This window comes from Castor canadensis, chromosome 1 (genome assembly GCF_047511655.1).
Source record: "Castor canadensis chromosome 1, mCasCan1.hap1v2, whole genome shotgun sequence".
Lineage (NCBI taxonomy): Eukaryota > Metazoa > Chordata > Mammalia > Rodentia > Castoridae > Castor > Castor canadensis.
Window position 1 is genome coordinate 15379841 of NC_133386.1, and position 25165 is coordinate 15405005.

A 25165-nucleotide genomic window follows, 5' to 3' on the forward strand; every position below is an offset into this window, starting at 1 on the left:
CAACTTGAGCCATGTCCAACTCTTTTCCTTTTAGTTTCTCAGATACGGTCTTGTAATTCGCCCTAGCTAGGCGTACACAGAGATCCTCTCAATCTCAGCCTACCAAGTAGCTGGTATTATAGGCATGTACCACCACACCCCGCTCCCTTAGGTGACTTCTAAGAATTGCACAAAGAGCAGGCTCTGACCTGGGATCATACACCTCCTCTTAAAGACTGTCCACCAATCTACCATTTTGTTTCTTGGTAAGTAAGCTTTACCAGTCTTTGAGCTATATGTTCTTTTCTCTTCCTCCTCCTCCTTTTCTCTCTTTTATTTTTTTTTTCTGTGGTGCTGGGGATGGAACTTGCTCTTCCACTGAGCTATGCCCCAGCCTTATGTGTTTCTTTAAACGTGTGACAATTCCTGGCTCTACAGCTCCTGCTCACTTGGTTAAGGGCATGATTTCACACAACCCACTCTGCCCGCCAATGTTCAGAGTCAGCTAATGTGGTGCTTGACTGCCACACTGGAGCAGCTCACAGGACCACTGATAATCCTGTGGGTCCTCTCTGCAAATGACAAAAGGCTGCCTGCTCTACAAGAAAGGGTCACATTATGCTGGTTTTCTGTGAGCTGGCCATTTCTCACTGCCACCTGCCAAACAAGAGCATGGCATATGCAGAGGTCTGTGACTGTACTGAGTGGCTCCCTTGAGATTGAGTGGCAATGCTGTCACTGGTGTAGGAACCACACTAAGGCCCCCAGGCTGAGACACATATATGTACAGGCTCTGGGTGGGCACAAAGACTGCAGGACGTTCCCATCCACTGCCTTCAAGGAACCATCCCCAACCACTAACCCTTTGGAGTGTGGTGTGAGCACCAGGGTATCTCTTGCCTCTGAATTTGGAGCCCGTCCACCATCCCATATTTTGGGCTGTCTTCTCATCAATTCAATTCACACTCTCTTCCTGCCTTCCAGAAACTTTCTAAACTTTCCAGCAACAACTGCCTTTCAGCACAGACACTGACTGTGAAGTCCACTGTGTGTAAGCACCAAGGCTTGGAGTGGGAAGGGCAGTGCTTGGGCTTCCTTCATCTTCCCGATTCAAACCCCACATTCACTTTATTTTAAAATTATAGTTGTTTTATAAATACTCATTATACGGGGGGGAGGGTTTGCAGTGACAATTCCGATCAGTTTTATATTGTACATCAGTTACACTGCACCCATCAGCTCTCCCCCTCAACCCCCTCCACTCACATTCGCTTTTTAATCCAAAGAATTCCAGAGATTCCAAGATGGCAGCTAGAGGGAAGAAGCAGAAAGTGTGCCTCCTAAAGTGAAAGCTTGGAGAGAGGCTGGAGATACACCTTGCAGGCAAGGCCACCAAGAAGAGGCAAAACTTTGACCCCTCCACACCTCCAGCCTGCGCAGAGCATCTCCACTTCACATTGAATGGAGAAACCAGGAGGGTCCCCGGGCCACCAGACACCCACGCCCAGATGGCTTGGGAAGATGCGGACAAGGAGAGCTAAGAGGTATGCAGTACTCCCACAGATGACCCTGGGCCAGATCAGCATAGCCCCCTGGACAGACTGACCCCCACCCGGGGAAATAAGAGAAACTGAGTAATAAGCAATAAGAACAATAAAGACATGTAGCAAAGAGGGTGGGGTGCCCTGAGCGCTGAGGAGGAGGGGAGGGGAATCCCGCCCAGAACTGTAAATAAACAAGCCGGGCCTGGCCGGACAGGGCAGGAGTGCCCAGCAACCACAAGCGGGAAAGCTTGTGAGAGTGGCAGAGGGAGGAAAACTCCACAGGAGAGTGGGGAAGACCCACCTCCCACGTGAGCTGTAAACAAACATGCCGACCGGCAGGAGCAGCAGCACATGCCCAGCAACCAGGAGCAGGAAAGCTTGTAAAAGCGACAGTTCCCATGTGAACTGTAAATAAACATGCAGGCCTGAGCACGTGGGTGCAGTGTCACCTTTCCCAGTGTGCTTGGAAAGGGGAAAGCTTGTAGCAGAGGCTCCCGCACAGGAGAACTCTGAGTAAACAAAACCTGCGGGGCCAGGTGAGTGCTAAGCTCACCCCTGAGATCTGCATAAATAAAGCCTCCAGCAACAGCAGGCTGACAGCAGCGGGCAGGCAAGCCACAGCCACAGATAGCCATACACAGACCTGTCTCCAGACTCTTTTTTTTCTCTCTCCCTACCTTTGATGAGAAAACAACCGAACTACACCTGCATGCTGAAAAACTTACTGAAACTGTATTGCATTTGAACTTGGGACACTTTGTGGGTTTTTTTTTGTGTGTGTGTGTTTCCCCTTTGATGAGACAACTACAGAACAACATCTGAGGCACCATCTCTAGGATTGGAGGCTGAGGGACGAGCACCAAAATTATTAAGACTGAAACTTCATTGCATTTGAACTTGGAGGCTTTTATTTTTTTATTTTGTTTTTATTTATATATATATATATATATATATATATATATATATATATATATATATATATATATAGATCTTTTCTTTCATTTACTTATTTTTTATTTTTATTCTTACCTTTATTCTTTTTATTTTTTATTTTCAATCCTCTGTCTCTCTAATGCCTTTTCAGCTTATGGTTGATTAGTACACTGTCTCTCCCTGTTTATATCTTTGAAACTTTTTTTGTTTGTTTCTTTGGTTTTTTTTTTCTACTTGATTATTTGTTTTTCCCTTTTCCTTTAACTTCTTTGCTTTCCAACCCCTCTCACCCTTCCATTCTAAATATCATTAGTACTATTATTACAAGCCAGAAAATACTTAATTGCACACAGTACAGGGACAGTACCAACACCAAAGGCAATGATGGAAAGACAGAAAAACCAGGGAAACCAATTTCCCCACAGCAAAAAATTAGTACAGGAACCAGAGGGAAATGAAGAAAGCAGATACTCAGATCGGACTCCAACAAAATGAAGATAAACTATGCCAAAGAACCCAATGAAGCCAATAAGGATAATTTAAAAGAAGACATACTACAGGTACTCAATGAGAATTTTATAGAGATGAACCAAAATGTACAAGAGACACTCAAGAAATTCCAAGACAACAAAAATAGAGAATCTGAAAAAGCAAAAGAAGAAATAAAGGAAACCATAGAAGCATCGTATAAACATCAAAGTGAAACAGAGAACACGATGAATAAACAGATAAATGAACTCAGGACAAAAATACACAACATTAAAGAGGAAACCACCCAGGATATGGAAAACCTCAGAAAAAAGAACGAAACAGAATTGCAAATCAAAACAGAAGGCCAATCCAGCAGAATACAACAAACTGAAGACAGAATCTCAGAACTCGAAGATGAAATGGTAATTAAAGGAAAAACTGAAGAACTATTAATTAAACAACTCAAGACCTGTGAAAAGAAAATGCAAGAAACTCACCGACTCCATCAAAGACCAAACTTGAGAATCATGGGCATCAAAGAAGGAGAAGAGGTGCAAGCGAAGGGAATGCGTAATATATTCAACAAAATAGTAATGGAAAATTTCCCAAATCTAGAGAGAGATATTCCCATACAGATGCAAGAGGCCTCCAGAACACCAAACAGACCAGATCAAAATAGAACTACCCCACAACATATCATCATAAAACAACAAGTTCAGAAACTAGGGAAAGAATATTGAAGGCTGTAAGAGAGAAAAAACAAATAACATACAAAGGTAAACCATCAAAATCACAGCAGACTGCTGAAAAGAAACATTAAAAGCAAGAAGAGCGTGGGGTGAGATCTTCCCGGCACTGAATGAAAATAACTTCAACTCCAGGATACTCTACCCAGCAAAACTATCATTCAAAATAGATGGAGCAATAAAAGTCTTCCATGATAAGCAGAAACTAAAACAATATGTGACCACAAAGCCACCACTACAAAAGATTCTTCAAGGGATTCTGCACGCAGAAAGTGAAACCCAACATAACTATGAAAGGACAGGCAGCACCAAACTACAGGAAAAGAAAAAGCAAGACAGTAGAGAGTAACCTCAACTTGGGTACACACAATCAAACCTTCAAACAACTAAGACAACTAAATGACAGGAATCACCACATACCTATCAGTACTAACACTTAATGTTAACGGACTTAATTCACCCATCAAAAGGCACCGCTTGACAAAATGGATTAAAAAGGAAGATCCAACAATTTGTTGCTTACAGGCGACCCATCTCACTGACAGAAATAAGCATAGGCTTAGGATGAAAGGCTGGAAGAAGATTTACCAAGCCAGTGGCCCCCCAAAACAAGCAGGAGTAGCAATACTTATCTCTGACAAAGTAGAATTCAAACCTACATTGATCAAACAAGATAAAGAAGGACATTCCATACTAATAAAAGGGGAAACAGACCAAAAGGAAATAATAATCATCAATCTGTATGCACCCAATGTCAACGCACCCAATTTCATCAAACATACCCTGAAAGACCTAAAAACATATATTAACTCCAACACAGTGGTTGTGGGAGACTTTAACACCCCATTATCATCAACAGGTCATCCAAACAAAAAATCAATAAAAAATCCAAGATCTAAAATATACAATAGATCAAATGGACATAGTTGATGTCTACAGAACATTTCATCCAACTTCTACACAATACACATTCTTCTCAGCAGCCCATAGAACCTTCTCCAAAACAGATCATATCCTAGGGCATAAAGCAAGTCTCAGCAAATATAATAGAAATTATACTATGCATACTATCTGATCACAATGAAATAAAACTAGAACTCAACAACAAAAGTAAAGACAAAAAACACGCAAACAGCTGGAAACTAAATAACTCATTACTTAATGCAAAATGGGTCATTGATGAAATAAAACAGGAAATTAAAAAGTTCCTGGAAGTCAATGAAAATGAAAACACAACCTACTGGAACCTATGGGACACAGCAAAGGCAGTCCTGAGAGGAAAGTTTATAGCCATGAGTGCATACGTTAAAAAGACTGAAAGATTCCAAATCAATGACCTAATGATACATCGCAAACTCCTAGAAAAACAAGAAGCAAATCCCAAAACAAATCGAAGGAGAGAATAAAAATAAGAGCTGAAATCAACGAAATAGAAACCAAAAAAACCATACAAAGAATTAATGAAACAAAATGTTGGTTCTTTGAAAAAGTAAACAAGATCAACAGACCCCTGGCAAACCTGACTAAAATGAGGAGAGAAAAAACCCAAATTAGTAGAATCAGGAATGCAAAAGGGGAGATAACAACAGACACCATGGAAGTCCAGGAAATCATCAGAGACTACTTCGAGAACCTATATTCAAATAAATTTGAAAATCTTAAAGAAATGGACAGATTTCTAGATACATGTGATCATCTAAAACTGAACCAAGAGGAAATTAATCACCTGAATAGATCTATAACACAAAATGAAATTGAAGCAGCAATCAAGAGTCTCCCCAAAAAGAAAAGTCCAGGACCTCATGGATTCTCTGCTGAATTCTATCAGACCTTTAAAGAAGAACTGATACCAACCCTCCTTAAACTGTTCCATGAAATAGAAAGGGAAGGAAAACTGCCTAACACATTTTATGAAGCCAGTATTACACTTATCCCAAAACCAGGCAAAGACACCTCCAAAAAGGAGAACTATTGGCCAATCTCCTTAATGAACATTGATGCAAAAATCTGCAACAAAATAATGGCAAACTGAATTCAGCAACACACCAAAAAGATTATTCACCATGACCAAGTAGGCTTCATCCCAGGAATGCAAGGGTGGTTCAACATATGAAAATCAATAAACATAATAAACCACATAAACAGAAGCAAAGACAAAAACCACTTGATCATCTCAATAGATGCAGAAAAAGCCTTTGATAAGATCCAACACCATTTCATGATAAAAGCTCTAAGAAAACTAGGAATAGAAGGAAAGTTCCTCAACATTATAAAAGCTATATATGACAAACCTACACACAGCATTATACTTAATGGAGAAAAACTGAAACCATTCCCTCTAAAATCAGGAACCAGACAAGGATGCCCACTATCTCCACTCCTATTCAACATAGTACTGGAATTCCTAGCCAGAGCAATTAGGCAAGAAGGAATAAAAGGAATACAAATAGGTAAAGAAACTGTCAAAATATCCCTATTTGCAGACGACATGATCCTATACCTTAAAGACCCAAAAACCTCTATTCAGAAGCTTCTAGACATCATCAATAGCTACAGCAAGGTAGCAGGACATAAAATCAACATAGAAAAATCATTAGCATTTCTATACACTAATAATGAACAAATTGAAAAAGAATATATGAAAACAATTCCATTTACAATAGCCTCAAAAAAAAAATCAAATACCTAGGTGTAAACCTAACAAAAGATGTGAACGACCTCTACAAGGAAAACTATAAACTTCTGAGGAAAGAGATTGAGGAAGACTATAGAAAGTGGAGAGATCTCCCATGCTCATGGATTGGTAGAATCAACATAGTAAAGATGTCGATACTCCCTAAAGTAATCTACATGTTTAATGCAATTCCCACTAAAATTCCAATGACATTCACTAAAGAGATTGACAAATCTACCGTGAAATTTATACGGAAATACAAGAGACCTCGAATAGCCAAGGCAATGCTCAGTCAAAAGAATAATGCTGGAGGTATCACAATACCTGACTTCAAACTATATTACAAAGTAATATGATAAAAACAGCATGGTACTGGCACAAAAACAGACACGAAGACCAGTAGAACAGAATAGAGGACCCAGATATGAAGCCAGACAAGTATAACCAACTTGTCTTTGACAAAGGAGCTAAAAATATACGATGGAGAAATAACAGCCTCTTCAACAAAAACTGCTCGGAAAACTGGTTAGCAGTCTGCAAAAAACTGAAACTAGATCCACGTATATCACCCTATACCAAGATTAACTCAAAATGGATCAAGGATCTTAATATCAGACCACAAACTCTAAAGCTGATACAGGAAAGAGTAGGAAATACTCTGGAGTTAGTAGGTATAGGCAAGAACTTTCTCAATGGATCCCCAGCAGCACAGCAACTAAGAGATAGCATAGATAAATGGGACCTCATAAAGCTAAAAAGCTTCTGTTTATCAAAAGAAATGGTCTCTAAACTGAAGAGAACACCCACAGAGTGGGAGAAAATATTTTTCAGCTACACATCAGACAAAGGACTGATAACCAGAATATATAGGGAACTTAAAAAACTAAATTCTCCCAAAACTAATGAACCAATAAAGAAATGGGCAAGTGAACTAAACAGAACTTTCTCAAAAGAAGAAATTCAAATGGCCAAAAAACATATGAAAAAATGCTCACCATCTCTAGCAATAAAGGAAATGCAAATCAAAACCATACTAAGATTCCACCTCACCCCTGTTAGAATAGCCACCATTAGCAACACCACTAACAGGTGTTGGCGAGGATGTGGGGAAAAAGGAACCCTCTTACACTGTTGGTGGGAATGTAGACTAGTACAACCACTCTGGAAAAAAATTTGGAGGCTACTTAAAAAGCTAAACATTGATCTACCATTTGATCCAGCAATACCACTCTTGGGGATATACCCAAAAGACTGTGACACAGGTTACTCCAGAGGCACCTGCACACCCATGTTTATTGCAGCACTATTCACAATAGCCAAGTTATGGAAACAGCCAAGATGCCCCACTACTGACGAATGGATTAAGAAAATGTGGTATCTATACACAATGGAATTTTATGCAGCCATGAAGAACAATGAAATGTTATCATTCGCTGGTAAATGGATGGAATTGGAGAACATCATTCTGAGTGAGGTTAGCCTGGCCCAAAAGACCAAAAATCGTACGTTCTCCCTCATATGTGGACATTAGATCAAGGGCAAACACAACAATGGGATTGGACTTTGAGCACATGATAAAAGCGAGAGCACACAAGGGAGGGGTGAGGATAGGTAAGACATCTAAAAAATTAGCTAGCATTTGTTGCCCTTAACACAGAGAAACTAAAGCAGATACCTTAAAAGCAACTGAGGCCAATAGAGAAGGGGACCAGGAACTAGAGAAAAGGTTAGATCAAAAAGAATTAACCTAGAAGGTAACACACACGCACAGGAAATTAATGCGAGTCAACTCCCTGTATAGCTATCCTTATCTCAACCAGCAAAAACCCTTGTTCCGTCCTATTATGACTTATACTCTCTCTTCAACAAAATTAGAGATAAGGGCAAAATAGTTTCTGCCAGGTATTGAGGGGGTGGGGGGGAGAGGGAGGGGGCGGAGTGGGTGGTAAGGGAGGGGGTGGGGGCAGGGGGGAGAAATGACCCAAGCCTTGTATACACATATGAATAATAAAACAATAAAAATTTAAAAAACGAAAAAGAAAAAGAATTCTAAAATGTCCAAAAGTCCATCTGGTATGAAGATTAGTGATTACAGTAAAAGTGACTCTTCTTTTTCTTCACTAATAAAAACTTAACGTAAAGGCCATTAATCTTAAACTGTAGTTTAATCTTAAACATACTTTATTACAAAAAGAAAAAAAGAAAACCTTAGAGGGTTGTTGTTGTGCCTGGCTAAAACATTGTGGAAGGGATTCATACCCCTCAGCCTCAGCACTACTGACCCACAGCAGAGACCCGTTAAGATGAAAACAGCTCATAATTTCTCTCCCACATGCTGCTTTTGGGTAAGAAGCCATTCTCCTTTGAAAAACTCCCCAGGCTATTAAGCCTAATAAGTAGGTGTTTGAAATATGTCTTTCACTTTTCTGTTATGCAGATGTAGCACTAAGTGGTGGGTTTCCTATAAAATATGCAAGGACTTATATTGAAAGGCCGCCCTGGAGTGGCTCTTCCCAGAAACAACTGGGAACACACGGGAAAAGGGAGGTAGGAAGACACAGACTGTTCCTGCTTCTGGTGCTTCCCCCGCCTGGACAGCCAAGGACAATGGTGGGAAAGCCACTGGCACAGCAGCTAAGGGTTGAACACAGAAAAGCCGAGGGTGGCCAACCCGAGGAGGAGAACAGTCATTGCAGGAAGAAAGCGTCACCTACCTGCCGGGAGCATCCCTTCTCCGTGCTCGCCTGCCCAATGGTTATTTTTCGTAGAAAGCGGTCATTGGTGTCCACCACTGGAAGAAAACAGATTACTCATTCAATCGACAAATGTGACTGGTCACGCAGGCCAATGCTGAGGAAGTAGCAGAAAACAAGGGAAAGGGGCTGGCTTCTTCCCTTGAGGAGCCCAGCAAACAAGAAAATCTGTGCTAGTGGTGAGACCTTAGGAAGCCAAGTACACAGAGTGCGTCAGGATAGGCAGCAAGGAAAAGGACTTGTGAAAGGGCAATGGTCTACACCGACAGCCAAGTAACAAGAAGTCAATCCAGCTTCTCAAAAGTTAATTCTGTAATCACCTGGTAATTCCACTCCTCTGCATCACTCGAAATGAGTGAAGGCAGGAACTTGGACAGGTATTTCTACACCATGGCCACAGCAGTGCTAGTCACTGCAGCAACTAACGTGCCCAGCACCATAGGACTGGACATGCCACATCATGTATGTACACATGTAGTATTATGGAATACTACGCTGCCATAGAAAGGAAGAACATTTTGATATATGTTACAGCATGGATAAGTGATAGAAATAAGCATAGTTAAGGAAGACAGACACAGAAGCACAAATACCACGTGATCCCACATAAGTGGGGTACCTAAAATAGGCAAATTCCTGGAGGCAGAAAATAGAAGAGTGGTGTCCAGGGGCAGAGAGGGAGTTACATTCTAATGGGCACAGCATGTTCTCTGAGGATGACGGGGCTTTGGTTGTAAGCAGCGGTGACGGAACAGTCACTGTGACAGTAAAACGCCATCAGCACAGAGATGGTTTAAATGGTGACTTTTGTGCTTTGCATACAAATTAGTAATGGAGAGAAAAGCTGTTTGTCATTAGAGCAGGCACAATTCTTGCTTGTTTGAATTGCACTGGTTCAGATTTTTGTTCGTGGAAAACTAGGTTTCGTTTAGTAAAAATCAAATTCACAATGCCAAGGAACGAAGCCAGAAGGACAGACTTTCCTTATTTATGTGGCTTCAAATAACAAGCTATTCACAATGACAACAGAGATCCAGCTTATTAATGTATAATGTGGTACTGATGACAGCAGTGACAGGAATTATGTATTTGGGGACAAAGAGTGTCTGTGGAGGAAGGGTGTTAATGTTTCTTGACATCCGGGCACTAGCGGACCTCTCCCCTCTCTGCCCTCTATTGTTCCCTGACTCGGCACACACTCCAGACACTAACGGCCTCACCTAACACACACGGCCTCTTTGTGTTTTCTAAGACACAGGCAGGACATCTGCAGAACGAGAGGCCGGCTCCTCAGGATTACTGTTTGTGACTGCTTTTATTCCCCAGATGCATGAAGCCACCTTCTTTCCTGATGTGGAGTACATACAACCTTGGCACCAGACTGAACCGCTCTTTTTATCAAATTTCTCTGAAGTCAACAATGGACCAGCTTTTATTTAGCAAAGAGAAAGCAAGCAAAAGAATAAGGCTAAAAAGATAAACTCTACAGCGTCGTTTCAGTCCACCAGGATTTGACATGCAGAGGAGGTGTGAGAAGTACCTGTGATGTATGATCCCATTACAAGGGTTACACTCTATCTAGGGCGAAGGCAGAAAAGCCTACTCTGCACGTCCTCAATTCATCTACAGGGCAGTTCTACTTTTCACGTTAGTTCATGGTTATCAGAGCCACGCTAATTATCCAATGTCAGTCCACGTTCCTCTGACCCAGGTGGCTTGTCCACAGTGACACAGTTTTCTGCATTTAGTGTTTTTAACAGTAACACAATTCTAGTATTTCTCTGGAATAATTTTTAAAGTTGTCACTTCCATTAAAATTTATTTGTGACCACAGACTCCTTCTGTCCTTTCAGAGAGAATCCAAAGGCATGTTGGCCCTACATGGAAAGGGGCATGACCTCTACTTGTGATGGCTGCCTAGGATGGAGCACCATCGCAAGTGTGGAAGAACACCAACTCGTGTAAAAATTTCTTCGTAATTCTTGTTCTCATTCTAGAGATGACCCACTTTCAGTTTATGGAAAGTGTATTCCTTTCCCAATAAACTTTACCATCACTTTTACTACAAAAAGTTTTTTCTCTCTCTCTTAGCATAGTCACATGCCTGGCTTAAAACATAGCAATTTTCCCCTGCATAATTTTTCTTGTGCTAGTAGACTTCCAAAATAGTTTTGAAGAGTAACACAAACTCAGACATGCCCCAAAAAGGTTGGCTACACGTTTTGGACAGAATGACATTTTAATAATTTTCCTAGTTATAAAAAGTTTTCTAGAAAAAGTAGGCTCTTCAATAAAATGTTGCAAATACTTATGTCAATTGTTAAAAATGCATGTTTAAGTTGTGGTTCACTCAAAACGGAATAATCTAGAGCCATTTCAAGATGGCCATCCTGGGTGGGGGTAAAGGTGGATGGGAGAACATTTGTTGTGCAGCATGCTTGAGATCCTGGATTTGATTTCAGCACCATTGAAAGTAAATAAATGCATAAATAAAATGACCATTACAACAAGGAGCCAACAAAATAGAAAATGCTTATGATAAAAATCAAAGAAGATATAAAATCGATATACATAAATCATACCAGAGCTATATGGAAATACTAGATGCACCAAAAACTATGAATAATAGTGTTATTAGCATGCCAAGATGCTTCTTATTCTTCTGACACATTTCCAAAATCTCTGTAACGTTATCACTCGTGTGTGTGAGCGCACGCATGCGTGTGTGGAACGCAGGGAGGGGCTCTGCTTGCCAGGCATGTGCTCTACCCCTTCAGCCACACTCCCAGACAGCTACTTCTTATTATTTTTTGCAGTACTGGGGTTTGAACTCAGGGCTTCTTGCTTTGCTAGGCAGGCACTCTATAGCTTGAACCATGCCTCCAATCCAGTCACTACTTATTTTTAAATGAAAAATACATTCACGATAGTGTCTAAGGAAATTTTCACTTAGTTCAGAAGACAAAGACCACAGAGAAACTACATAATAGAGTGTAGCCGTGACGGTGTCTCAGGGTCTTTTGGCAAGTGCTTTTGAATCTGCAAAGGATGTGCAGTGGTGTCCCTTGTGAGGGGGCTGATGTTACACTGCAAAAGTTCGGCATCCAGAATCCAGGACTCTGTGTCAACATGACAGCATACACGGACAATCCCACAGCACAAAACTTTGTGTCATATGCAGCATTATTTAAAATGTCGTATAAGATGCTTCAGGCCATGTGCATAAGGTGTTCTGACTTGGGTGTCATTCCCAAGACATCTCACTGTGTATATATACGCAAATCTCCCCAGTCGAAAAACTTCTGAAATCTGAAACACCTCTGGTCCCAGGCATTTCAGATGAGGGATACTCAACCTGCTTCCATCGTAAAGATGAATGAACTGAGTGGGCAGTTGTGCGGCTCGCACTTGGTAGAGGTAAGATTGGGTCTCTGGGCTTTGCCTGCATCTCACGGTCTGTGAGAAGACACTCAACTCCAGGCTGAGTGGACTCCCAGGACGGCAGCCTAAGGAGGGGGTGAGGCTGGACTTGACCTGGAAGAGCAAGACCAGCAGAAAGAGGTGGCAGGGATGGCTGAGCAAGGACAGGCACAAGGAGGCCCTCCTGAACAGACAGCAGACAGAAGCTATGCTGTGGTGGTCGGAGAGCCAGGCTGTGTAAGGATGACTTCATCACACAGGAGGGGACAGTATCTCTGTGATAAGAGCCTACTGAAGTAGGGAGGGAAATGGAAGCAGGAGAAAGTACTGGAAAGTGACTGTTACCTGATAAGTAGGTTCTGAAAGAGCATGTGACTTGCAGCAGTGGCAGAGGCGATCCAGGGGGCAGGGTGGGCGATGGGAAGAGACAGTCACAGCTGACAGGCATGGTGCACAAGAGGGAGCTACCCAGAAATCTGCCTGTCCCGTCTGAAGCATCAGAGGGACACATGGTCAATGGCTGGAGTCACCCACAGACCTAGGGGGAAACTCAGCACTTGAAGTACAAACGGGAGAGCTGCTTAGAGCTCGTGGGAAAGAGTGAGAGGAAGAAATTAGGGCAGTGGGCAAAGGTGAGAGGAGAAGGAAGGGGAGACGTGGCTTTAAAAAATGTCTTTAGATGGCATGGTGGCTCACACCTGTAATCCTAGCTACTCGGGAGGTGGAGATTGGGAGGAATGTGGTTTGAGGTTAGCCAAGGGAAGAGGTTCGAGAGACCCCATCTTAAGCTATAAAAGCTTCTTGTGGTTGTCTGCTCCTGTCATTCCAGCTCTGCAGGAAGTGTAAAATAGGATATCGGAGAAATGGGGGGAAAGCCCTAGCAAGCTTAGGGCCTTGAGTTCAAATCCCAGTCTACTAAGAAATAAAATTTTTTAAATGCAGAGAGAAGAGGCCATGGAGGAAAGAAACAGAAGAGAATTAAAGCAATCTTCCTTGGACTTTAGGAGGGAGGGAGTGGCTGGGCTTGAGCAGGGGAAGTGGTTGGTATAAGCAACAGGCCATGGCAGAGAGAGAAGATGGCAGTGCTGGACGTAGAAGGGGGATCAAAACCCAGGCTGGGCTTCAGCCTCGAGCACCCCCCACTTGGGCCCTTAGCACACTGCAAGGTCCCAGCACCCACCTCTCTGCCATGTGATGGTGGAGGGGTCGATGTTGAGCCGGGCGAATTTACTCACTTCCTCTTCTGTCAGTGCACTCGGATCTGTCTTGTTTATCCCCAGTTTCTAGTGATTAAGAAAAAAAAATGAGGTAAGTATGGGAAAGAAGAGAAACCACAAGGTAACCAAAACTATGCCTCTTACTCTGCTTCCCCCATAATTAGTAAAGTCTCTCAAGATCAAACTTTATTTTGAGTAAATTATAGATTAGGTCAAATCATACAAACTATTGTTTCAGTCCAAACGTCTCCTACAAGTGGAAGACACTGAAATTCTGTAAGATGCCCGTGAAGTGACAGAGCTGAAAGTGGGGTTCAGCTAGCAATGCTCAGTGGACACCTGGACACCCTTGAATCGGGTGAGGTGCTCAAAGGGACATAACTGCTGTCCACTAAATTGATGCCTTAGTGCACTGGGTCTTTTCAAACACAAATACCAACGGCTCAAGTAATGTATATATTTAAATCTCAAAACAAGACAAAAGAATCTAAATTCCTAACGCATTTGTTTCTGTAAGGAAAACACCCTAAGAAAGTGGGCTTTGGCCAGGTGTGGTGGTACATGCTTATAATCCTAGAACTTTGGAGGCTGAGGCAGGAGAATTGCAAGTTTGGACCCTATTTCCAGAGGGAAAAAAGTAAAGAAGCTCCAGGAAATAGAAACTGGACAGGATGGAATTACTCACTGTTCTCAACAAACAGAACTTGGTAACAACTTGGTAACAACTAAGGGAGGGAATTTTTTCTTTTTTTGGCAGCGGGGGGTGAGGGGGGTGCCCAAGGGCGGGTGGCGGACTGAGACAGGGTCTTGCTATGTAGCCTAGGCTGGTCTTGAACTTGAGATTCTCCTGCTTCAGCCTCTTGAGTACTGGGATTACATGTATGAGCCACCATACCTGGCTAAGGGGGTGAATCTTTAAAAATCACTTAATACCAACTAGTGGTTGTAAGTTACAGCATGACGGGTTATACTTTAGTCCCTGACAAAGACCTAGGGGAAGTGATACAATTAGTAGGACAGAACAGCAAATAGCATGGGCAAGAATTAAGATGGCTTTCTAAAGTGCAAGTGCAGCGTCCCCCTGCAATGGACACTGAGGTTGATGGATTTTCCAGGTTATCTTATCATTTCTGAGAAATTTAGAACTTATGAAAATACTTCTCTTCGGGAAGAGAAGGGTGCATACAGATTGTGTCTGTTAGTCGATTAGGGCACTTATGGCTTAGCAAAGCTATCTTCATTTCACACACAAGATCAAGTCCTAAAAGAGTTAATCACTTCTTCACCTGGCTCTCCACTCTAGGGTCCAGACTTAGGCATCTAATACAGTGCTCTGTCTGACATATTCTCCAGTCTCTTTAGAGTTTAATACCCAAAAGAGTATCTGAAAACCAAAATCAAGTCAAGTTCAAAATTTCGGGTTTTGGCAATCCTGATGTGTTTCAAGGATATTTTCTTTTTGAATAACCTCTAACTGGAAACTTACCTTCAGCCGAGCAAGTTGAATTTCTGAAAATTCTCTGACACCATTCACTAAAGGAACCAGCCGATTATACAGAGCCTAAGAAAATGACAAAGTTCATTATATTTATAACCAAGCAGGCCCTCCTAAAATTTAGAGGCTAATATAAACCATGTAGACTTTGATTCTATCATCTTAATAAAAATGACGAAAGCTGAAGTCACGCAATTGCCGAGAGCTTGCATAAATGTATTTCTTGCTCTGCGGCCTTACAACTGACAAGCTAAATACTTATCTGGCTTATGTTCCAAGGACTCATTAGGGGATTACTTTCCGTGGAGAAAATCAGAAGCCTTGTTTTAAAATATGCCAGAAAGTACCCTTCTCATCCATGCCTGTGTCAGTGAGAAACTAGCACCAGGAACTCTGCTGCTCTCCGTTGTTAGCCCTTGGACAGCAAACCAGTGAGGCCCAGCAGCTCTCTAAGGCACATCTAAGGTGGTGCATACAGATGCAATCCCAAAAACAATCCTGGTCAACCTCCTCCAGTATAGACCAGAGGCCGGATTTAGGACTAGAATGAAGAGAACGGTCTATCGGGTAGCTTTAAGACTGAAGAGCCATCTCCAGTAACACCTGGCTTAAATCATAGAACATAATTTTCTCAACAACTTGGCAGTGTTAAAACCATTTGAGAATCTAATCAAGAAATGAAGACATAGATAAAATACACATTTTTTTAAAAGCAGTACTGGGATTTGAACAAGGCCTAACGCTTGCTAGGCAAGAGTTCTATCGTTTGAGTCCTGCCCCAACCCTTACTGCTTTTAGTTTATCTTTCAGACAGGGCCTCCAGTTTTTGCCCAGGCTAGGTGAGGACCTCTGTCTTCCATACCGATTACAGGTATACCCTACCACCTGGCTTGTTTTTTCACAGAAAGCTTGCTAACTTTTTTTTTTTTTTTTGCCCCAGCTGACCTTGAACAGTGGTCCTAGTTCTGCCTCCTGAGTGGTGTGCACCACCATGCCTGGCCCTAAAATTCACAAACTTTTAAGTAAAATTTCAGAGGGCTCATAGACTCTAAAAGTCTTTTTCTATAAACTCTTTAAGGACCCAGGAATTACAGGGTAAGATTCCCCCAAATGTTCAAGAAGGAATCCTTCTTACCTTATCTGTTTGAGTGTTTTCATGCAAGATCCTCGTGTCAATGGCAGCAGCCAGCAAGTTATTGGCAGCAGTGATGGCGTGGATGTCCCCGGTCAAGTGCAGGTTGAACTGTTAAGTGAAACGCAGTATCTTTCTATTTGTTTCCCCCAGCCGTGGCAGTATTCAAGGACTGCCTGAATCAATACAGCAATACGCTAACAATATATCTTTATAATGAGCTGGGTCCACAAAATGGCCCAAATCAGAAAATCGATGTCATGGTTCTCTACATGACATCAAAGAACCCCTGGGCAGTCTCACATGGCAAATCCCTCCATTCTCGGGTTAAGGCGAAACGTGCAAAGGACTTAACCATTGGTTTCTTATTTGGGTTCCTTCGCTTCCACTCACTTGACTCATCTGCACTGCTTGATGATTTAGAAAACAGTCCTGTATCAAACATACTTTGGAGCAAGAGAAGGCTTAAACAGTCACAATGGAGTGACAAAATATTTCTGAAATGTTCCACTTCCCTATGCGCAAAGGATCATTAGTTTAGAAGCAACACACTCACACATTTCTAATCCAAAAATCTGAAATGTTCCAGAATCAGAAATGTTTTGAGTACCAACATGACACCACATGAGGGAAACTCCATGCCATGAAACTGCATTTCATGAACAAAATTATTTCAAAATGTAAAATTATGCTCAGGCCACATGACCATTAGGTTACATCACACCACCCCTGGTTTTCCATTTTAACAAATGATTCCATTGATTTGATCAACCCAGAACCTTGGACTCACGTCTCATCTGTAAACAGCAGCACTCAAGCCTTAGATTGTCACCCTTTTCTCCATCCTTACTGCCACCTCTGTCCCCTGGGCCACCCGGCAGTCTCCTCATTAGACTCGTAGCAATCAGATGAGGCTGACATGGGTGTTTTCTTCACACATAGGCCAGAGGAACTTTGTGAAACCTGACCTGTATCCTGTTACTATCTTGTGAGGTCACTCCTGGGCAAGACAGCTCAGGACCTGATCTATGAGACTGGAGCACAGAGCAGAACAGATGAGAACGGGTCACTGGTGAGAAAAGTCACACCGAGTGGCGTTTGCATAATCCATACACAGCTCCCACTGTCAATACCTGGCTTTGACACCACCTGAGTTAAGAAAATGCTTTTGGTTTTCTGAGTCATTAGGGCTTTGGGACCATGGATGTTGACTGTGGGCTGTATGAGGGAGAGCCACAGATGTTAAGATGGGCAACACAGTGACCATCGACGTGTATCTCTTGGCCTTACCTCCTCCATGGGGATGACTTGGGCATATCCACCACCTGCAGCTCCTCCTAAATAAAGAGCAAATAGCACTGCAGTGAGTCACCAGTCACAGACACACAGGATGGACAGAGCCCTTGAGGCACAGCTCCCCACACCCAACAGGCATGCTCTTATGTCCAAGGTGAAATTCCAACAGGAGCGAGAAACTTAGCTGCTCCACCCAAGAACAGAAATAAAACAAATAAACAAAAGTCTACACTGTTTCCAACTATGTAATTCCATCTCTTTGTTTAAAACACAAATGTAGTTAGGCACTGTCATGCCATAGTCTTCCATAGTCCCAGCACTGGGAAGACTGAGGGAGGAGGATTGCAAACTCCAGGCCAGTCTAGGGTACAAAGTAAGACTCTGTCTCAGGAAAAAAAAGAAAAAACTCTAACATCTATCTTAGGATATAATATCGTTTTGTTAATTTATCATTGGGTCTATGTACTCACACTTCATCTGAATCACACACGCATTGAAGTATCAAAAAATATTATTAAAAATTCACCTGTAAGCTAGGCACCAGTGGCTCACGACCGTAATCCTAGCTACTCAGGAGGCAGAGATCAGGAAGACAGAGGTTCAAAGCCAGTCTGGGGGAATAGCTCAAGAGACCCTATCTCAAAAATTCCCATCATAAAAAAGGGCTGATGGAGTGGGTCAAGGTGTAGCCCCTGAGTTCAAGCCCTAGTACCGCAAAAAAAAAAAAAAGAAAAAAAAAATCACTTCAAATTCTAAACTTCAGTCCATTTATTTTAGGTAATACTAGGGAAGATTTGTCAGGCTGCTTAGCCCTCAAAACGCTAGGTTATTATATTAAAAAGGCTCATCTCATCCACTTGCTCATCATTTTACAATTTACCCTTTCTATGTTTCTCATGTGAGCCTCACCCACAAGGTACCATAGCCTTCCTGCCCTTTCACAGACACAGCTCAGAGAGCTTCTGACTGGCTACGGGTCACACAGCGGGAAGAGATACAGCTGTGACTGAAACTTCAACCTCCTCTCTCCAAGCCTGTTGTTCATCTAGGACACAGTGTATGAACCTCCATGAGTTATCAGCACTTAATGAGTTAGGAGTTACTAATATTTATAACAGTAATATAAATATAATATGGTTAAAAACCATGAACTGCCAAGAACACACAGTAATTGCAGTAATCAGTGCTATTGTAGAGTGAGCTAAGGGGTGACTTCACGATAAATCAATGCAGAGGAGTAATGCATGGGGCAGGAGCCAGACCCCAGCCCCGCCACAGCCAGAGAGGAATTTCATCACAACTCCATGCACAGCCAGCCCAGCTCCAAAGCAGCTCAGTCCCTACACAGCAACCCCCTTGAGCTGAGACCTGGGGGTCAGCCTCAGGGGCGTCTCAGTGTTTACAAGAAAGTCCTGCCACCATGGCTGGGATGATAAAACACCAATATGATCAAGGGCAGAGTTTTAAAATCACTTGGCCAAGGAGGCAGAGATGAGGCAGAAGACTGTGCTTGAGGAAGGGGGCCTGAGCACAGAGCCAAGGAACGGCTTTGGGGGCTCACTGAAGAGCCTTTCACTCCCTTGCGTATGCTTTATGCTTCGCTCTCAGGAGGATCAATTTGGTGACCGCTGCGCATCCAACGGTTGTGTGGAGAGGGATGCAAGACACCAGTTGTTCTGAAAAATTTTGACTCCATCTGCATGGAGGACATTCTTTTTAAATTTTTCTGTCCCCAATTTTGCTCTGACAGGTAGACTAAGTAAAGTACCTTTCACTCCAAAAGTGGGTCCTTGGGAAGGCTGTCTCAGGCAGGCGAAGGAGTTGACATTCATGTGGGCAGTGAGTGCCTGCACCAGCCCAATGGTGACCGTGCTCTTCCCTTCTCCAAGGGGGGTGGGCGTGATCCTGACAGTGGGAGGCACAGAGGAGGTAACTTTTGTCATATTTCCAAGACAACCTAGGCAAAACCAACCTAAGACATCATAACCAAATCAGAGGATGCTGATAAGAGAACAAACTACTCCCAAATCTACTCAGTAATGCCACTTCCTGGATCTTCACCATTCAGTTCACATCCAAGCCAAAGGCAAGACGGAGACAGACAGACAGACAGACAGACACACACACACACACACGACCAGACAGGGAAAGTTATTGGGCAGTGGTGCTAATAATTTTATCTATTTCTGGACTAGAGATGTGGCTCAAGTGACAGAGTGCCTGCCTAGCAAGTGCAAAGCCCTGAGTTCAAATCCGAATACTGCTAAAACAGTAACAACAAAAATCACCCATTTCAAGAAATGGCATGGAACCAGCCATCAAATGATTTAAATTTCTAAGCTGATGCTATATTTTGCTAGTGAGTACCTTGGCGTTCCAGAGTCATTTATTTGGGCACAGTACTTCAGCGTCCTCAAGTGAATAAGGCACGGCTAAACTCTCAGGATTAGAGGGATCCTGGAGTTCCCACGAATCCATCTCCTTCCGGATGTCCCTTCCCAGGACTGGTCCCCACCATGCTGAACAGATGGAGAGGAACGTGTTCCCCTCAAGTGGTTCACTCATTCCCGGCAGCTTTTATAGTTAGGAAGTTCTTTGTCCTAAGGGAGAGAGGCCTACATTCCTGTTGCTTCCTGTCTTGGAGTCCTGACCATCATCCTAAATCCCTTCTCATAAAACAGCCCTTCAAGTACAGGAAAAGAGTGAGTCCGAGCTCTCTGCCCACTGAGGAGGAAAGCCCTGCTCTGGGGACTTAGGTTGACTACATGCTGCAAAGACACGTGTTGGCAGGTTCACAACATCATCACACATTACACGATAACACTTCCAGTCAGATCCCATAATATTGTTCGTTAGTATACAATAGCCATCATTAAAATTTTTAAATACAATAACCTGGGCTTACAATAGGTTTTTTGTGAGTTAGGTGATAAGAGCCAGGATGGCTAGGCTACTCAGCCTCAACAAATCTGGTGATAGGGTTTTCTCACTTCCGTAATCTGGGGATGTGACCATAGAGGAATTCATGTCATGGTCCCCACTATCTCAGACCACCCCTGTGACCATTACTCATGCAGCCAATCCAGTACAACCATGAGTCAGGTGCTACGCTATACTGGGACACAGTGACAATCAAGTCAGCCTGCCTCACTGCCCTCCCAGGGCTCTTAGTTGATGGGAGATGTGGATAAGTCAGCAATTGCAATACATGCGACAAACACCAAGATGGGGATACAGGGCATTCGAACTGCATCATGAGAGCACAGGGAAGAAAGATCTAACTAGATCTGGAATATCAATGAAGGCTTCCCGGAGAAGTAGCATCTAAGCTGAGACCTAAATGGGTACACGTTGGCCACATAAAGTTGAGTGTGTGTTTTGGGGAATTAACTGGCCAGCCACTATGTTTCATATCAATGGGATTAATTATTGGTCTCCCAATTTAATAGATAAGGAAACCAAGCCAGAGCGAGTTCAAGGAACTCGCTCAAGACCACACAACTAGTAAGCAATAAAGCTGGGAATGAAACACAGGCAGGTGTAGGTTATTTCTATAGATGAAAACTAAGTACATTAGCAACTGAAAGTGTGCGTAGGTGAGATCACCCAAGGAGAGCAAGAAAATCAATGGTTGGTTGCATACCTTTTGCTTTAAGGCACCATGAGAAGAGACCAAAAGGAATTTAAGAAGGAGCAATCTAAAGGAACTGAGCCCCAGAGAAGAAGGTAGGGTGACACAGGAGTATCCTGGCAGGAAGCCAAGAGGCCAAGGAAGAGAGCAACTAAAGATGAGGGAAATCACTGGCCACTGAGTTCTGGGGCAGGGTGAGGACCAAGAAGGGCCAGTGGATTTAGTGACCAGGAGGTCACTGGTGAGCACTGCACTGAGCCAGTTCAAATACCACTTGGTGAAATAAACTTCAAACTCCCAAGCCATGCAAATGAAGATGGCTTATCTGACACCTCTGCATCTGTCCAAATAGCAGTCTGGCTGCTCAAGAGTTACACAAGGTGTAAGTCAACTTTCTACTTTTTACATACAACATAAAAGCAGTTAAAATCCCACAGACATCACAATTTATGTGATATCAAGCACGGTTCAGTGTGAGAACCTCACAGAGCAAAGGAACCAGTGGGTTACTTTGTGATACACGAACTGCTTTTTCTTTCCCAGGGATATGTAGGCAGAGCAGAAGGAGACACCAAGGCAGACACACCCTGTGATGACCTCTTCCAAACTGCAGCCAGAGCTCCAGTTCTTAATTAGAAACACAGGACTGCTCACACACAATCCAGGGAAATCAGAAAGTAGGAAGTATTTACTGGCAACAATAAAAGAGAAGCAACAATAAAAATTTATGTCACCCTACTCCTGCATTTGATATCAAAATTTGGTTTAATTCTTCTCCCATATCTTTAGCTCAGGTTCCAAATCAACAAGCTGCTTTCAAAAAAGAACAAGCACCAGGTTCATCTAAGTTCTTTTTCTATTCCATTTATTTATCTATTTATTCGTGGTGGTAATGAGGTTTGAACTCAGGAACTCACGCTTGCTAGGCAGGTGCTCTACCACTCGAGCCACACTGCCAGCCCTCTTTTTCTATTTCTGACAACTTAGTCTATGGAGATGTAACTGTGATTTCTGTTTAACGTACTCAGCGTCTCCAAGCACATTTATGTACTCCCCCAAGTATCAACCCCATACATTTATCATGTGATTTTTATGACTTTTCAGATGACATAAGGGTTCTGACAGGTCTGTCTTGTCTCTTGGCCAAAGCTTGCTGAGGTGAAGGACAACACCCATTCTCAATGCATTCTTATCACCTGTCCAAGGCACATTTGACGGTGTAATTAATGATGCCTTTGATCAGACAAGTGTTGTTTATTGTCAACTACAGTAAAAATTTGTCAAAATACTTCTGTAACAATTTGGACACAATCCGAAAGTACTTTACCATTTGCTCAAAAGTCAAAGAGATCGTTGACACAGAGACCAGGGGTGAGACAGTCTTTCTGAAAATCCAGAGTACCTTGCTGAGCAGCCATGGTCTAACTATGAACCCCAAAACCACATGTTTGGGGCTGGGGACACAGCTCAGTGGTTTAGCTTTGCCTCGCATGCATGAGGCCCTGAGTTCAATCCCCAGTACCACCAAAAAACCCCCCAAAACACGACATGCTCAAGCCACATATGAATCAGTACCATTCACCCCAGACATCTTTAGGATTTGGAGGGTTTTTAAAGCCTTTCACTATCTAACAATAAACTCCATAGGCCATTTGGTTGTGTTTCCCATTACACTTGACCAAGGTAAATAGTTCAAAGGCCCTGTTGGTAGCGGTTTCTTCAAAATCCCTTTGTTCTAGTCTGTGAGAAGTACAAATAAAAGAAAAACTCACAAATGCTGAGTTGCTTAAGGTAGAAAGGCAAAATCTTTAAGACGTCTATAGGGTTATTTTTGCACTACACCAAAATAATGAGTTAAAATATTTAAAAAAATCAAGTCAGGTGTCTGGCATTCTGCAGGGGAAAAAAAAAAGGTGAAGTGACATGAGTGACCTTAATGTGTCTTCAGTGTGAAATTCAGTCTATTCACAGACCAGTTTGGGCTTTTTTTTTTAAGCTCTCTGTCCAAGCAATTGGAAGAAATTCGAGAATCTTCTGCATGGAAATTGGTGCCGGCCCAGTGGAGACCAAGTGCACACTCATAATAACCAGCAGCTGCGCTCTGGTCAGGCTCTCAAACAAGATTCCTTTTCACTAGTGTAACTGGGAAAATATGTAAAACTCAAGAGCCCCTAAGATTCCTTTGGCAGCCTTCCCTGAACAATTCGCGATACTTTTCCTTTTGTCAGGGGAGGCAAATAAAGTGATGTGTAGGTGGAAATACCACGTGACGTGTAGCTGACGATATACAGATGATTCCCACTGAAAAAGAAATCCGACAGTCTGAAGAATGGCTTCTTCAAATGAATTAATCTGTTCCGCATTTGGGTTACTAATGATATAAGTTTTGTTTTTTAAATCTTGCTCTTTATTTTAAACCCTCTGTTGATATATTTAAGTCACACTTACGCACGATTCAGTGTACAACAATACACAGTGTACTGTGATTTGGATTTACTGAAAATTTTCTTGGGTATGTGACTTCTTCTCAAGCATGGGGAAATAGCTATGGTTCAGAGTTCAGGGGAAAAGGCAGGACACAAAGTGACATTTCTAGCATGATCTTAAAAGTGAGAGAATGATGGATACATAGGTAAAATTCTAGATGGAAACAGAAAAAACATTCAACACTCTTGAGTAAGAAGGGATTGAGTTTTTGCCTTATTTTTTTTATGTTAGATTTCGATATCAATAGCCAATATTGTTTTCAGAATGAAAAGACTTTCTGAAAAAGGAACTTGATGGAGGGTTCATTTATATTTTTGAAAAAGTGCATATGAGTGGATGTGATTTCCCTTAAAGTTTTTGCGGTATTGGGATTTAAATTCAGGGCCTTGTGCTTGCTAGGCAGGAGCTCTACCACTTGAGCCATGCCCCCGACCCATCCCTTAACTTTTAACCCAAATAAAAGTAAAAATATAGAGGTGAATATTAACTCAAATTTACTTTCTTTTTTAGATTATAAATAAAATATCTGTGCTTTGAAACTGACTGATCTCAGTCATCCAGCTCTAAAAGGATTTAACACATTTAAAAATGTATCACTTATAATATGGACAGCATGGAGTCTGTTTATTTTTCCCTTAGAGAATAGAGTATGATACACATTTTCTAGAAACCTTCAAGCTCTGCTATAACTAAGTATAGATCACAAAATGGAGCCTTTGGAGGAGGGCTGTCAATGCAATTGAAATGAAGACCACTTAATTTTTGTTCCCTCTAGGGTCTCTGGTAAGTAAGAGACCTTAAAACACAATTTCAGAAAAAAAGAACTATTGATCTTTTGCTGCCAAATCCCTACTTGAGAACTCAGCTTTGATTTTCATTTCTATTTACAACATGAGCAGCTGACTCGAGCTCAGATACATGTGCCCAGGCCAGCAGAGGGCCAGTGTGGAGCACTGCTCTACTAGGACAGGTCGACATTTGGTGGTCTCAGTCCGCTCTGCTAGCTCACATGTCTAGCATGTGGCCAGGCCGTGATGGTTTGACTACAAGTTTGGAACCTAATAACAATCATCATAGCTTTTGCTCTGGAAGTATCAATTCTGTGTTCCCAGTTCAAGGCAGGGCCATGTCTAGATTTGTGTTTTTACTTCCAATGTACAGAAAACCAAAAGAGAGTAAATCACAGCCACTTCACAAGAAAAAGTGCCTCAGGTCTTCTTTATACTCAGACATCTTCCTGAGTTCTCTTTAAATCCTCCAGTATTAAACAATTATTTTTTTTCCAGCAGTGGGGATAGAATCCAAGTTCTACTCATGCTAGCAAGTGCTCTATCACCTGTCCCAATTCTCCAGCCTTAAACAGTGAGAAAACTCACAAAAGATTACC

General features: G+C 42.3%; 1 protein-coding gene across 1 annotated transcript in view; it reads right to left on the reverse strand.

The window, feature by feature from the left end:
- Mthfd1l (methylenetetrahydrofolate dehydrogenase (NADP+ dependent) 1 like) overlaps positions 1–25165 on the reverse strand; it is a 186417-nt gene that overhangs the window by 116846 nt on the left and 44406 nt on the right. The window contains exons 12-17 of the mRNA XM_074072325.1: positions 19429–19565; positions 17655–17701; positions 16368–16475; positions 15224–15298; positions 13701–13803; positions 9062–9138 (exon numbers count right to left, since the gene is read on the reverse strand). Of these exons, the coding sequence (XP_073928426.1) occupies positions 9062–9138; positions 13701–13803; positions 15224–15298; positions 16368–16475; positions 17655–17701; positions 19429–19565 (547 nt within the window). The remainder of the gene's footprint in view (positions 1–9061; positions 9139–13700; positions 13804–15223; positions 15299–16367; positions 16476–17654; positions 17702–19428; positions 19566–25165) is intronic.